We start from the raw sequence: 14,040 nt of genomic DNA on the forward strand, positions 1-14,040 counted from the left end.
CGCTAATCACTAGAGTGAAATGCTTCTCAGTAATACGAAATGCTAGTCACTATAGTGAGACGCTAACCGATAAAATGGGACGCTAATCGTCAAAGTGAAACGCTACCCGATAAAATGGAACGCTAGTCACTAAGGTGAGATGCTAACCGACGAAATGGAACGCTAATCACTGAGGTGAAATGCTAACCATAAAAAGGGGATGCTGATCGTCAAAGTGAAATGCTACTCGATAACAAGCGCTAGTCACTAAATTGAGATGCTAACTGACGAAATGGAACGCTAATCACTGTGGTGAAACGCTAACCAAAAAAAGGGGATGCTAGCCACCAAAGTGAGACGCTACCTAAATGAAAATGAAGCAATCATTTAAATTGTTTTGTTGCTCTTTTAAATTGGCTTATCCACCTTTAAGACTTTACAACTACTACGTTGCATTGTTCTGCTGAAAAGTTTATTTCATATTTTGCAGTAGTTTCAAAAAGCCATAAGGGCGAGTATCTAGCCACGGGGGCTATAAGAAGATCAAAATGCCATAAGGGCGAATATCTAGCCACGGGAGCTATAAGAAAATCAAAATGCCATAAGGGCGAATATCTAGCCACGGGGGCTATAAGAAGATCAAAACACAATAAGGGCGAATATCTAGCCACGAGGGCTACAAAATGAGCAAACAACGCCATGAGGACGAATATCCAGCCAAAAGGGCTATCAAAGGATCAAAAGGCCATGAGGGCAAACACCTGGCCATAAGGGCCTACAAAGAACAAAGGTCATAATGGCAAAATCACCGGCCAATGGGGTCGTAGTAAAACTAAACGAAACATCCGGCCAAAAGGGTCATAAAACAAATAAACGATAAAGACCTATCTGACCACAAAGGCCTCACAAAGGGCGAATGACAGACATATCAAGCCAAAAGGGTCGCAACGAATGAGCATAAAAACATATTCGACCAAAAGGGTCATAACAAAAAATAAAGGGGCATATCCGACCACGAAGGTCACGCCACACTACGGACGAAAAAAAGATCATCCAGCTGCAAGGGCCATATCTGTCATCTTTTAATTCCTATCAATTCTTTAAATTCCTTTCAATTATTTACTTTCCTGTCACTGAGAGGGCCATTGTACGTTTATTATCTGCTGTCGGGAGGGCCATTGCACGTTTATTTTCTGCTGCTAAGAGGGCCATGCCTAGAGGCCATTGCACGTTTATTTTTTGCGGCTGAGAGGGCCATTGCACGTTTATTTTCTACTGCCAAGAGGGCCATGCTGAGAGGGCCAAGCCAAGAGGGCCATTCATACTACCGAGAGCTCCATTCATTCATACATTCATACACTCATACTGCCGATAGGGCCATTCATTCATACATTCATACTGCCGAGAGGGCCATTCATTCATATAAACTGCCACACACACACACACACACACACACACACACACACACACACACATATATATTATGCAATTTTGTCGAGTTTAGGAAGCAGGCGCACGACCGCTAAAATAGGGAGCCAGCTCGCTGCTCCAGACGAATTACGAAGCAATGTGGAACTTTCTCAGCAGCGAACTGGGGCACATTGCAGAAGAGAGGAGCAGACTCTTTGGGCGAGAGTTGATGGAGACCTTTCACCAACATCAAACTACACCCCTGTAGAAGGCATGTAGGTATTTTCTTAAATATCAGAACCACTCTCCAAAAGAAAATAGTCATTATCCTTGAGTTTCGCACCCAGTATCTACGCTGGGGCATCATCAGTCTTTTTTTCAAAGTCTAGGTGACGACATACTTAAAGTATACGAAATTATGTCCGTGCAAGGACTTAATTATGAGTGTGAAGCATGCCACATTCATAGCTTAGAAATTGCAAGCCTCTTTTCCGTACTCAGAAGTTTGTAGTCATCTATCTCAAACCAAAGGTAACTTCCGTATAAGGATTACCCTTTTCTACCGATCGAGTCGAACTACATATGGCTTGATTCCCGAGGGCAGGAATATGTAGGCGACCTCAATATCAGAGCTCGGCCGTAATCCAAACTCCCCCTAATCATGTCCCAAGCTCTCGATCTCACAAATTTGGCATTGGGGCAATCCTTTAAAATGTTTTCAAAAAGGGGTCGAACTACAAGTGCCTTGAGTTATCGTATAGCCTGAGATATGTAGGAAACCCAGGGGCCAGCGTCCGGCCATCATTTTGAAAATTTACGCAAAAAGAAAGGATTTTGAGTCGTTCGGTCAAAAATCAAGGTTCGTCAAATTTCGTTATCCGCAGATGGCTTTGCCATCTCCACACAACGAAGGGGCAGCTGCTGACACCTAATTTTTGACCTCTGATAGCTTTGCTCAATTACTTGGAGTTCCTGGATTAGAAACGGAGTAGAATATGTATTTACAAGTCAAATCAATTTTACAAAAAATTACCCCGGAGTCAGTTTGTCGTTACATTTGGCGAAACATCGGCAAATGAACAACCACATATCATTTTTACATTTTTAGCATATTTTTCAAGAAAATACAAGAGTATTTATTTATTTTCATTTATGTTTTCTCCAAAAATAGTTAATTACGAGTTATTAGTTTTAAGCATTTACAATCCGTCATCATTTAGTGTTCTACTCCGTCAAAGTCGGGGGATTTTAATTAATCAAGTAATAAGCAGCTTATTTTGGGTGAATTAAGTGTCGAAATAGAGTTTAATTATGTTTTGAGGAATATAGCTTGGTTTTAATTAAAATAATTTGAGACAAATGAAAATGCTTTTATTTTACAATTACGGTATTTAAGAGTTTCTTAAAATATTGTATATATACCACATATATACGCATGTATATGCTAATGATATACATTACGTATATGTGGGAAATATACACAAAATTTGGCCCTATTCTAAGGATTGGTCGGGTCCAGCCCAAAAGGGACTGACCCGACCTGCTTCATTTAATCCCTCCCATCCCTTTACTTCACCAAAAAAGAAAGAGAAAAAAAAAAGAGGAGAACAGTCACAAATGGGAAAAACCCTACCACTAGGCACAAACGTGCACCTCCAACTGGTTGTCAACGGTAGCACATCCTTTCTCTTTTCAAAATTGCAACGAATTTTAGTTGGCTTCTCTTGTAAGTTTTGGGGATTTTGAGTTTCAATTTTGAACAAGCATGTTTCATTCGGGTTCTATAAATAGAAATCCTTGCTCTTCATTTTGAGAGGGATTTTACAGAGTTCTAAGGCCAAATTTCTAGTCTTTGCACCTCAAAAGGGTTTTTACACCTCTTAAGGGAAAGAACACTCAGAAACCCGGCTAAGCTATTGAGTTTCGAGGATGGTCTCGCTCAAATATAATTTTTGGAAGTCGTTTCCACTTGTCGGAATATGATTCGGGTGAAAGGTGGTCCATCAACTCCCGTCGCCCCGTCGCTGCGCACATCAAAGGTAAACTTTTTCCCTCGAGTTGTTTTCCAACATCTTTTGATTCTTATTTGCTTAATGTGTGTTTGTATTAAGTTATTTTATAGTTCAGTTTAGTCCTGGGTTTCGTAGTTTTTAATATATCCTGCTATAATACGATTAGTGTTTACGTTGCTTATCTAATAGCAGTAGTATCAATATGTTTGTCTGGATTACTGATTTGATAAGACTAATAAGAATGCTGCATTTTTTGATATCCAAACAATAGTGGATTTTGAAACGTTTTCATGAAGAAATCAGTCTACCCCTCTTCTTCAACAAATCCCTTTATACCCTTGTTTAGAAACTGATTCATGTGCTACGGTAGCATAAAAGCTTGTCTTTTTGCTTTTTTACGAATATATATATATATATATATATATATATATATATATATATATATATATATATATATATATATATATATACGGGTTAAACCAATAACATGGGCTTAAGAATAGAAGAATATGGTTTGGTTGTCTTGGAGAAGATAGAATTTGTTCATTTGTATGTATAACTAGCTCACCATATGGTAAAAGATGAGAAAGGGATTTGTTATATATATTGCTACTTTCTCAAATAACAAGACATATTTCTTAAAATTAATATTCAAAATCCTGGGGTCGTTTGGTATTTGACCTATGTGTGAGGCTGATTAAAGGATGAAATGTTGAGGCAAATCAAAATATATTGTGTGTTTAAAGCTACAGTACCATCAAAATGATTTCCTTAAATTTCAATACATGTTTAGTTAAGGTTTTAATTTGTTAAAGGTTTAAAGGTTTCTCCTGTTTCAAACTGAACATTGTGTGTGATGTGTTGAATGTTCAGTCCAGTTTTGCTAAGTCCAGAGCTTGCACCCTTATCCCTACTTTCCATATGACCATAATATCAATTAATGGGTGTGTGTGGCAGTTAGTCTAGCATTAGTTTGTGTTCTGAAGATATTGTTGGTTATCCTCACTTTCCTTTTAATTTATAAACAAATGTTGGTGTGGATTACTTTGAAGAATGTGGAAGTCAAGGATGGATGTTTGGTCTTAATTCTAGGCAATGTGTTTAACTGCTAGTGTGCTTAAATTCTGCTTGTGTGCTCTTGGGAATTAACTCAGATTCTTAGAGATAACTTAAGGATGCATCGTATTAGAGTGTTGAATGTAAGCTCTTTAGTTGTTTCAGGAGAAGTCCCTTTTCTCTTTGGCTCACTTTTCCCTATTTTGCCAAGAGGATGGTCATGTATATCTTTGATAAGATGTATCTGTCAGAGTTGTGCTTCCTTCTGTCCTGACTAGTGTATTCTAAAGCAACTAAAATTGGTCTCTCAATGTTGTATGCTGATTCCTTACCATAACAGTGTGTTTCCCTCTGGTTTAAGCATGACTAACTTGATCACTTGCAGTTTCAATTTAATACATTTAAAAAAAAAAAAAAAAAATATCCACTTGACTTTTGATTCATTAATACTCATTTTCTTCAGTCCCTCCCTTCACTAGTAAACATGATGGAGACTAGCTCTTTTAAAAGTTGTAATCCCTAATGTTTTTAAAGTCCAGTTAAGCTATGAATGTATGCAACATGATAACCTGTTTAACCTCCCTCCTGCCTAATGAATGTACCTCCCATTTGTATGTTAACAAGACTCGGACCATAAATCTTCTTCTTTCTTTAAATCTTGTGATTAGTTAGATAAAGGTAGAAATTTGGGTTGTTATGTTTAGGTGCTCTAAATTAAATCTATTAGGATGAAATATATGATAGAGTCTCAAAAAGCTAAACCTGAATCTATCCTTTTCTCTTTTGAGTATGAAGCTTTGACAAAAGGGAACTCATTTGCTTTAAGCCTGACTAAAAGTATATCCCCCTAAAGTTGGTCTAACTGGACTAAGGTCTTGCTAAAGTAAAGGGGATAGGTGTAACTTATTTTATGTTAACATCTTTTCAAGTTTTTGAAACTCTGGTGACTTCCTGGGCTTCTCCTTCCTCCAAAATGACTAAAGTATTGCTTAAAACAAGTTTCTGAAGATCCTTACCCATTTTTAGTATTACCATGTCCCTCCTTTCTCTCGGAAAACCAAGAATGAGTCTCAAGGTGTTTAATATTGATGGAATTAATCTATTGAGAATCCTGCTTGATATTTATACAGTTTGTCATTTTAGAAGCATGCTGGGAGAGATTGAAATTTGTTGTAGTGTTGGCTGTGTCTTCAGTTCATTATGTGTTTTCCTAACTTTTGTTTAAACCTGGAAGAACTCAGTTCATTGTTTAACTGTTTTGCATATTCAACAAGTTGGTGTGCAAACTTCTTGAAAATAGTTTCTGATTGAGTTATTGGCTACCAGTAGTTGATTTTGGTTTTTGTCTATGTCAAAGTGCCTGTGATTGATTATTTATTTTAGTAGCCACCAGCCTGTAATTTTCTTTAAGATAAATAAGATGTTTTCCAGCTTTCTCTTGACTGCTCTTTGGATGGTTTAGTATGCTCCCTTTATGATTACTGCCTTCATCTAAAATGATGGCTTTTATTTGAGAAGAGATGGAGTTACACACTCCCACTTTGCTGTGTTTCATTGATTTGAAGAAGTAGGAATAAGATAGTTTTGATATTATGTTACACCTAATTGTCTCAATTTTAAATAGTTGGTAACATAGTTGCTACTAATATGAGTTTCCAAATATGTTTTTGAATCCTAAACCCAGTCCTACATCTAGATTGAGTCATTTGTGTTGATTGGACTACCCAGACATCAGCTTGGTATTATGGCCCTATGAACTGATGATATCTTCTTTAAACTGAGTCTGAGATTTGAAGGGACCAACATCATCCTTTTTCCTAAAAGCATTTGTCTACAAGAACTATTTTTCTATATGTATGTCTATAAAGTTTAAGTTCTGAAGTATAGTTCAACACATTTAGAACTTCCCTTTAAGTAATTACATTACTTGAATCTTTATCCTCCTGTTGTATGCTAGCTGAAAGTCAAGGCAAATATAGGGTGTGGTTTAGCCTCCTCTAATAGCCAGCCATGCTTGGGCTTCTAGATATCCTTTGAACTTATGCGGCACTAGAAATAGGATGGTGGTGGCCCCCCTTTAGCTGTTTTTTCTTTTGGTTTAGTTTGATCTTTAGGATCAGTCTGGAAGTCCTTTGTTAAGGTTGTATTATGCTGAACTGATACCTTTGCTTTCTGGATACCAACTTTGTCACGATCTAACCCGCTATGACTAGCACCCAACTAAATCCTAGTGGGCGAACCAACACACAAGATATCTATTCATTCAAGTCTGATTTTATATTAACCAAGTTAAGCAATTATACTCATTCACGCCTCAAATAAACTAAATAAGCCATGCCATAATATACTGAAACACGTGCGGAAGTTCTAACTATTACAAAACCCCCAAAATTCGAAAGTCATCGTACATGACTTTAATCTAAACATGTCTAGGAACTGAATTCTAACAATTAAATAATCATAATATCCAGTGTACGAAAAGACATCATAGCAAGAAGATCTTGGGGCAGCTTGGCATGGGAAGAAGCTCACCCTAAAATCTTCCAGCAAATGTCCTCCGCGCTAGATGTGAGGGCGAGTAGCGATCTCTGTATCACAATCTGCACTCAAAAGAATGCAGTAAGGTAGTATCAGTACAAACAATATGTACCAGTGGATATCATAGGCCAACTAAGAATAGTATCATGCATATTTCGTAAAATCAATAGAATAAACAAGCCAGTCAACAGACATGAATATCAATAGATCACAGCAAATCAACCAAGGATAATCATAATTAGAGCACCAAGATGTCAAAAATCACAATCACGTAAGCCACAACGGAAATAAGTTTACCACAATGAACCTACTCACTGTACACACATGATATCTGATGTCATTGCTCAGTAGTCATGGCCTGCAGGGGACCCATGATGTCCATGTACCACTCGTTCCGGAAAACTCCTCAGACCCGAGCATAACCCTCCGCTGTGGAACGAACCTCGAATGCGGGACATATCAATAGACCTCTTATTTCCGGAACTATCCTCGGACCACGAGCCCATAATCTAGGTCACATGTGTGCCTTTCCATACCTCTTACAGAACAGTGTTTCTTACCTTTCAGTATCAATACTCAACTCATCATTTCATGTCACAATACCATCGAGAAGATTATATTAGCTTCTCATCACAATACATCCACTGCAGATTCAATCACACAGGAATAATGGCACGAAGCCTACACAAACACTCAATTCGCATTCACATAAGAGTTTAGCCACACAATAGCGTGCATGAAAACTAGACATGCTTTCTCCTAAGGAAATCACAAAACATACAATCAACTAACCAAAGTCTAACTCAAGTAGACCGTAACCTACCTTAAAGTAGAGCTGGAACAATGCAGGTCACTCTGCTACAGCCTTTCCTTTCCTCAAAGCCTCAGTACGCTCACGGTCTAGAAATAGATGGCTCAATGCGTCACAATACTCAATTCACAAGTACCAAAGCAAGAATACCCTTCCCTTACCCCATTCCAAGGGGTGGATGACTTTATAGGTGATAAAAAACCTATCATGGCCCTTAGTAATCATTAATCATCAATTTATAACAATATTCTATCAACATTCCCATTACAAACAGTTTTTATGGTAAAGATACCATTTTTATAAAACCCTAGGTCTCCAATCACTTAGTTTATGTCTCTAAATGTTTAATTTATGATCAAGAGCAACTAGGCAATGCATTTAGATGATAACTAAGCGATAATAACCATAACCCATCAAGTTTAGAAGGTTTATTAACATTCTAGGGTTTCTATTTCAATTTCACCAATAAAGACCCATGAAGAGGATTACAATAATGAAGGAAAATGGAATGATAGAATAGAAATCAAAGGAACTTACCTCTCAAAGTATCTTGCCCTAGCTTGAAAATTCACCCTAGGTGCTTGTTGGGAAGTGTGTTGGTGTTTTGTGAAAAGAGAAAATAAAACTGAGTATATAAAATTCGGCTACTGTTTTACGTTGACCGCTACAGCGGTCATCACGCCGCTGCAGCGGTCCCGCTATAGCGGTCAAGTGACCGCTATAGCGGACCAAAAAGAATCCGTTGTGACCGCTATGGCGATCTGCCCACTGCTATAGCGGTGCCGCCATAGCGGTCCACTACCCGCCACAGCGGCCACCGAGAATATGGACGGCCGCTGGCAGCGGTCCAAGTACCGTTATAGCGGTACCGCCACAGTTTATTCCCACCGCCACAGCAGTCCATTTTGGGTAGTGAGCTCGACTTTTGTCCAGATTTTCCCCCTATTTCCCAACATTTCATCCGAGGCCTCAAAGACACAAAACAAACATGCACATATATAAAAAATGCCCTACGAATCCATCTGTGGCCTTGAAATTCCCAACAGAGCTCTAATTTTCTACGTCAACCCCCGACGGACTCAAGACCATCAAGCAACAACCACGAACAAGTAAAATTTTAGCTCATAAGCTCACACGATTTAGTTTCTACTGGCTCATTCTACCCTTGGGAAGGTTACATTTGGTGGGGTGATGCTACACTTCCCATAACAATCGAAAGGGTCGTTACACCAGATGCCAATTAAAACACCGTTCGTCCCCGAACGGATAAAGACGAGAAATCTAGGGAAGAGTTACCTGACTCAGCGAAAAGCTGAGGGTATTTGCTACGCATATCAGATTCTGTTTCCCAAGTAGCTTCTTCCACTGGGCGATTCTTTCACTGAACTTTCACAGAAGCTATTTTCTTGGACCTCAACTTGCGAACATCCCTGTCTAAGATAGCAACGGGCTCTTCCTCATACGATAAATTCTCATCTAACAAAACCGAATCCCAACGGATTATGTAGGAACCATCAACGTGTTACCTCTTCAACATTGACACATGGAATACCGGATGAACGCCTGATAGACCCGGAGGTAAAGCTAACTTATAAGCCACTTCTCCCACACGTTTGAGAATCTCAAACGGACCAATGTACCTCGGGCTAAACTTGCCCTTCTTCCCAAACCTCATCACACTCTTCATGGGTGAGACCTTCAACAACATTTACTCTCCATCCTCAAACTCAGGATCTCGGATCTTGCTATCCGCATACTCCTTCTGCCTACTCTGAGCTGCCAGAAGCTTGGCTTGAATTATTTTCACCTTCTCTAGGGACTCTCTCTGAAGATCGGTACCCAACGGCTTCACCTCAAACGCATCAAACCATCCAATTGGAGACCACACCTCCTTCTATACAATGCCTCAAACGGGGCCATATCAATACTCGAGTGATAGTTATTATTGTAGGAAAACTCGGCCAAAGGCAAGAATTGATCCTAATGCCCACCGAAATCTATCACACACGCACGAAACATATCCTTAAGAACCTGAATAGTCTGCTCTAACTTCGTACCTAACTCCTCGTGCAAACACTCCCAAAACCTGGATGTGAACGTGGTGCCCCTGTCGAAAACGATGGAGATAGGAACCCCGTGGGGTCTAAGAACCTCATGAATATAGACTTTAGCTAATTTCTTCGCATTATAAGTTATCTTCACCAGAATAAAGTGGGCAGACTTAGTTAACCTGTCAACAATAACCCAATTAGAATCAAACTTCCCTAGCATCTTCGGAAGACCCACCACAAAATTCATGGCTATTCTTTCCCACTTCCACTAAGGAATGGAAATCCTCTACAGTGTACCCCTAGGTTTTTGATGTTCATACTTCACCTGTTGGAGATTCAGACACTGAGCAACGAACTCTACTATATCACGCTTCATCCCAGTCCACCAGTAATGTTGCCTCAAATCACGATACATCTTAGTGGCACCAGTATTGATAGAATACCTCGAACTACGAGCCTCTGTCAGAATGGTCTTGATCAAGTCACCTACCCGTGGCACACGCACTCGCCCTTTTATCACGTATTTTGTACAACTTAGAATCCTCAAACTGCTTAGCCTTAATTAGCTCTAAAAATGACGACTGAGCCTCAACACAAGCCAACACTTTGCCTGTGTGTCACACCCTAAAACCCACCCTAGATGTGACCAGCATTCGACTTCATGAACAACATCGGAAGAACTTAAATGATACAATAATAACACTTGAACCCGCCAGGTTCGACATTCGCCTCCAACAGTTTATAAAATAAAGGTAAACAAATCATACGTATATGAATAAATCAGCAAAAATATTTAGCAATCAATACTTGTCAAACATAACAACATGCCTGAGAGTTAATCAATAACTCAACAACTACCCACAAGAATGTATACTATGGAGCTTCTAAGATAAAGAAATAATAGTTTGACTCATCGAGACGCAGCCTAAAAACTAATAATGAATGAACGAATAAATAGGGTGTCCCACGAATGAACGTGTGGGCTCACCAAATCAGCAGCAACAGAGGGTCCTTCCTAAGCGCCCGAAATATCAAGAACCTGCTCTTCTCCATTACCTAACATACCTTCAAAACAAACAACGGTATGCCGGAGTACTTCGTATCAGTGAGTGCCTCGAGGACAACAAGTAATATGAAAATAAATTATAATAATACATAAAGAAATCAGTCCTGAAAAGATAGTATAAAAACAGTTATTCCACTTTGTGATTCTTAATATCATTTGTTAAACAGTTTACAAGCCATTTCAAAATCCCAGTTTCCATTATGCTTTAAATCGATCAGGCATAAATACCAGTTCCATAATAAAGATGGATATCACAATCGCCCATATAGGCCCAACTCAATATCAACAACACTGCACAATACACCAGAATATGGATTCACGGTGGCTACTCTTCCTCCCGAATAGCAAGGCCATTAATACACCCCAGGTAGCGAACCCGGAAGTGGCCACTCTTCCCCTCGAATGGCAAGGCAATTAATACACTAGGATCCATAGTGGCTACTCTTCCTCCCGAATAGCAAGGCAAACACAACAACAAAGTCCATGGCATAGAAACTGATTCACAATTTGTCTCAAAATAGTCATACCATCAATAACATTAAAGTTCATTGTGCCAATACGAAATCCATACTTTCATAGATAATTTTGAAAACGTTTCCACTTCTTTAAACAAGAATCCATCGTCATAGTTTCTCATGAAAACCTCATTACCAAACATTAACCCTTATTATTGATCATCTCTTATAGAGGAAAAACAGTTGGGATCACATATACATGTATAGTGTATAGTACAATTAAGGTCTAATGTGGGCTTGCCCCCTCACACACACCAACCATGATAAAAACATGAATTAGGGTTTCAAAAGTTGAGAAGTTCACCTTTCTATTCAATAAAGAACTTTTGAAAAGAAGTCATGCATTCCAAAATAAGATTTTCAAAAGAGACATACATCCAAAACCCTTTTTCAAAAGAGAGACATATAAATTACCTTTATATCCAAAAAGAATTTTATTTTTAAAGAGACACACCTTAAACGTTAAACAAATTTTAACAATTCACTTTCCTAATGAAGGACACCCAAACCCTAGCTTGAATCACTTTGGGAAGAATTATGCTGCAAACCCTAGGTTTTGGTTACAAGAATCATGTTAAGAATCATGGGTTTGATGTTAGAATGGATTAGTAATGTTAAGGGTGTTCTTACCTTTGATTTGAAGACTTGGAGAAATGATTTTTGTCCTTAGGGTTTGGGAGGATGAAAAAAAATGGGAACAAAATAAGACCATACCCATTTTAAACCCGATTTTCTGCCAGAAATGGTGAAAGTACGGCCACAAAGTACGTCTCGTACTTTGAAGTACGTCCCGTACTTGTAGCCCGTACATTGGATGCCAAAACCAGTGAGGAACAGAAGAAGTACATCCTAAAAGGACGTCCCGTACTTTCTGAGCATACTTTGGGCGAAATCACCAGCTTTTGCGCCTTCAGTAAAATGGACATAACTTTTTGTACAACTTTGCTTGGGCTGGGCGACCTACCATTGGAAATCTATTTCAAAGATCTACAACTATCATAGAGGAAGTTTTCCAAATTCGCAACACATTTTCATGAAAATCACCCAGAAGACAGACCTACCAAATCTTAGGCGAATTTAAGAGCCCTTAAGAACTTCAATTTTTGGTTTGACTTCAAAACGACCATCTTCCACCATAATTCATCAAGAATGGATTCCTATAGATATAATATCATCTTAACACTAGATATAATATCATCTTAACACTAGATTTTTACATATTCACACCTAGTTCAAGTTTACGGGGTGTTACATTATCCCCCCCTTAAAGATCATTCGTCCTCGAATGAGAATCGTATTCTAGGAAGTAATCACTAAACCACAAGTTGATTCAACAAACACAGACGATTCACCTAAGAATAGTTAAAATGCTAGCTCATACCTGTCATAGGGAACAAGTGAGGATATCTCTTCTTTATGTCCTCCTCTGCTTCCCAAGTTGCTTCTTCAGTATCACGGTTTTGCCACAAAACCTTGACCGACGCCACATCCTTCGTCCTCAACCATCTAACTTGATGATCTAGAATCTGAACTGGTTCCTCCTCATAAGATAGCCCTTCATTGATTTCAATCTCTTCATGATTCAACACATGGGAAGGATCGGGTTTGTACAACCTCAACATCGAAATGTGAAACACAGGATGCACCATGGCCATATCGGGGGGCAACTTCAACTCATAAGCCACTGTCCCAATCTTCTTAACAATCTCATAAGGACCAATGAAACAAGGACTAAGCTTCCTCTTTTTACTAAACTGCATTACTTCTTTTATCGGAGACACTTTTAAGAACACCTTATCCCCAACAGAAAACTCTAGCTCACGCCGCCTCATATATGTATAAGACTTCTATCTACTCTGAGCTGTCTTGAGTCATTGCACAATAAGATTAACCTTCTCAATTGCTTCATAAACTGAGTCAGGACCCAATATTTCTACTTCAGTTTGTTCAAACCAACCAATTAGAGACCGACAACGCCTCCCATAAAAAGCCTCATAAGGAGCCATCTGAATACTTGCTTGGTAACCATTGTTGTACGCGAATTCCATAAGAGGTAAATGTTCATCCCAATTTCCTCCAAAGTCTATAACACAGGCTCTCAGCATATCTTCCAGAGTTTGAATAGTTCTCTCTGCCTGCCCGTCAGTTTGAGGATGAAAGGCAGTGCTCAATTTCACTTTAGTTCCCAAACCTTCCTGAAAGGATGTCTAAAAATGAGCAGTGAATTGTGTACCTCTGTCCGATATGATGGATGTCGGAATCCCATGCAATCTAACTATCTCCTTTAGATATAGCTTGGCGTATTGCGCCGCGACATACGATGTCTTCACAGGGAGGAAATAGTAGACTTTGTGAGTCTATCCACTATCACCCAAATCGAATCAAACTTGGTCTTAGTGCGGGGTAAACCCACAACGAAATCCATGTTGATCTACTCCCACTTCCACTGTGGAATCTCAATATTCTGAGCCAGGCCTCCAGGCCTTTGATATTCAGCCTTCACCTATTGATAGTTCAAACACTTAGCTGCAAAGTTAGAAATATCAACCTTCATACTCTTCCACCAGTAGTGTTGTTTCAAATCCTTATACATTTTGGTGGA

General features: G+C 39.0%; 1 protein-coding gene across 1 annotated transcript; it reads right to left on the reverse strand.

The window, feature by feature from the left end:
* Positions 1–12,819: 12,819 nt before the first annotated feature.
* LOC132046150 (uncharacterized) lies at positions 12,820–13,270 on the reverse strand (the record flags this gene model as incomplete). Its single annotated transcript, XM_059436704.1, has 1 exon — positions 12,820–13,270. A coding segment is annotated over exon 1 (451 nt), but the record flags the coding sequence as incomplete, so codon positions are not given.
* Between the last annotated feature and the right edge of the window lie 770 nt (positions 13,271–14,040).

The sequence above is a fragment of the Lycium ferocissimum genome, unplaced genomic scaffold (genome assembly GCF_029784015.1).
Source record: "Lycium ferocissimum isolate CSIRO_LF1 unplaced genomic scaffold, AGI_CSIRO_Lferr_CH_V1 ctg9653, whole genome shotgun sequence".
Taxonomy (NCBI): Eukaryota; Viridiplantae; Streptophyta; class Magnoliopsida; order Solanales; family Solanaceae; genus Lycium; species Lycium ferocissimum.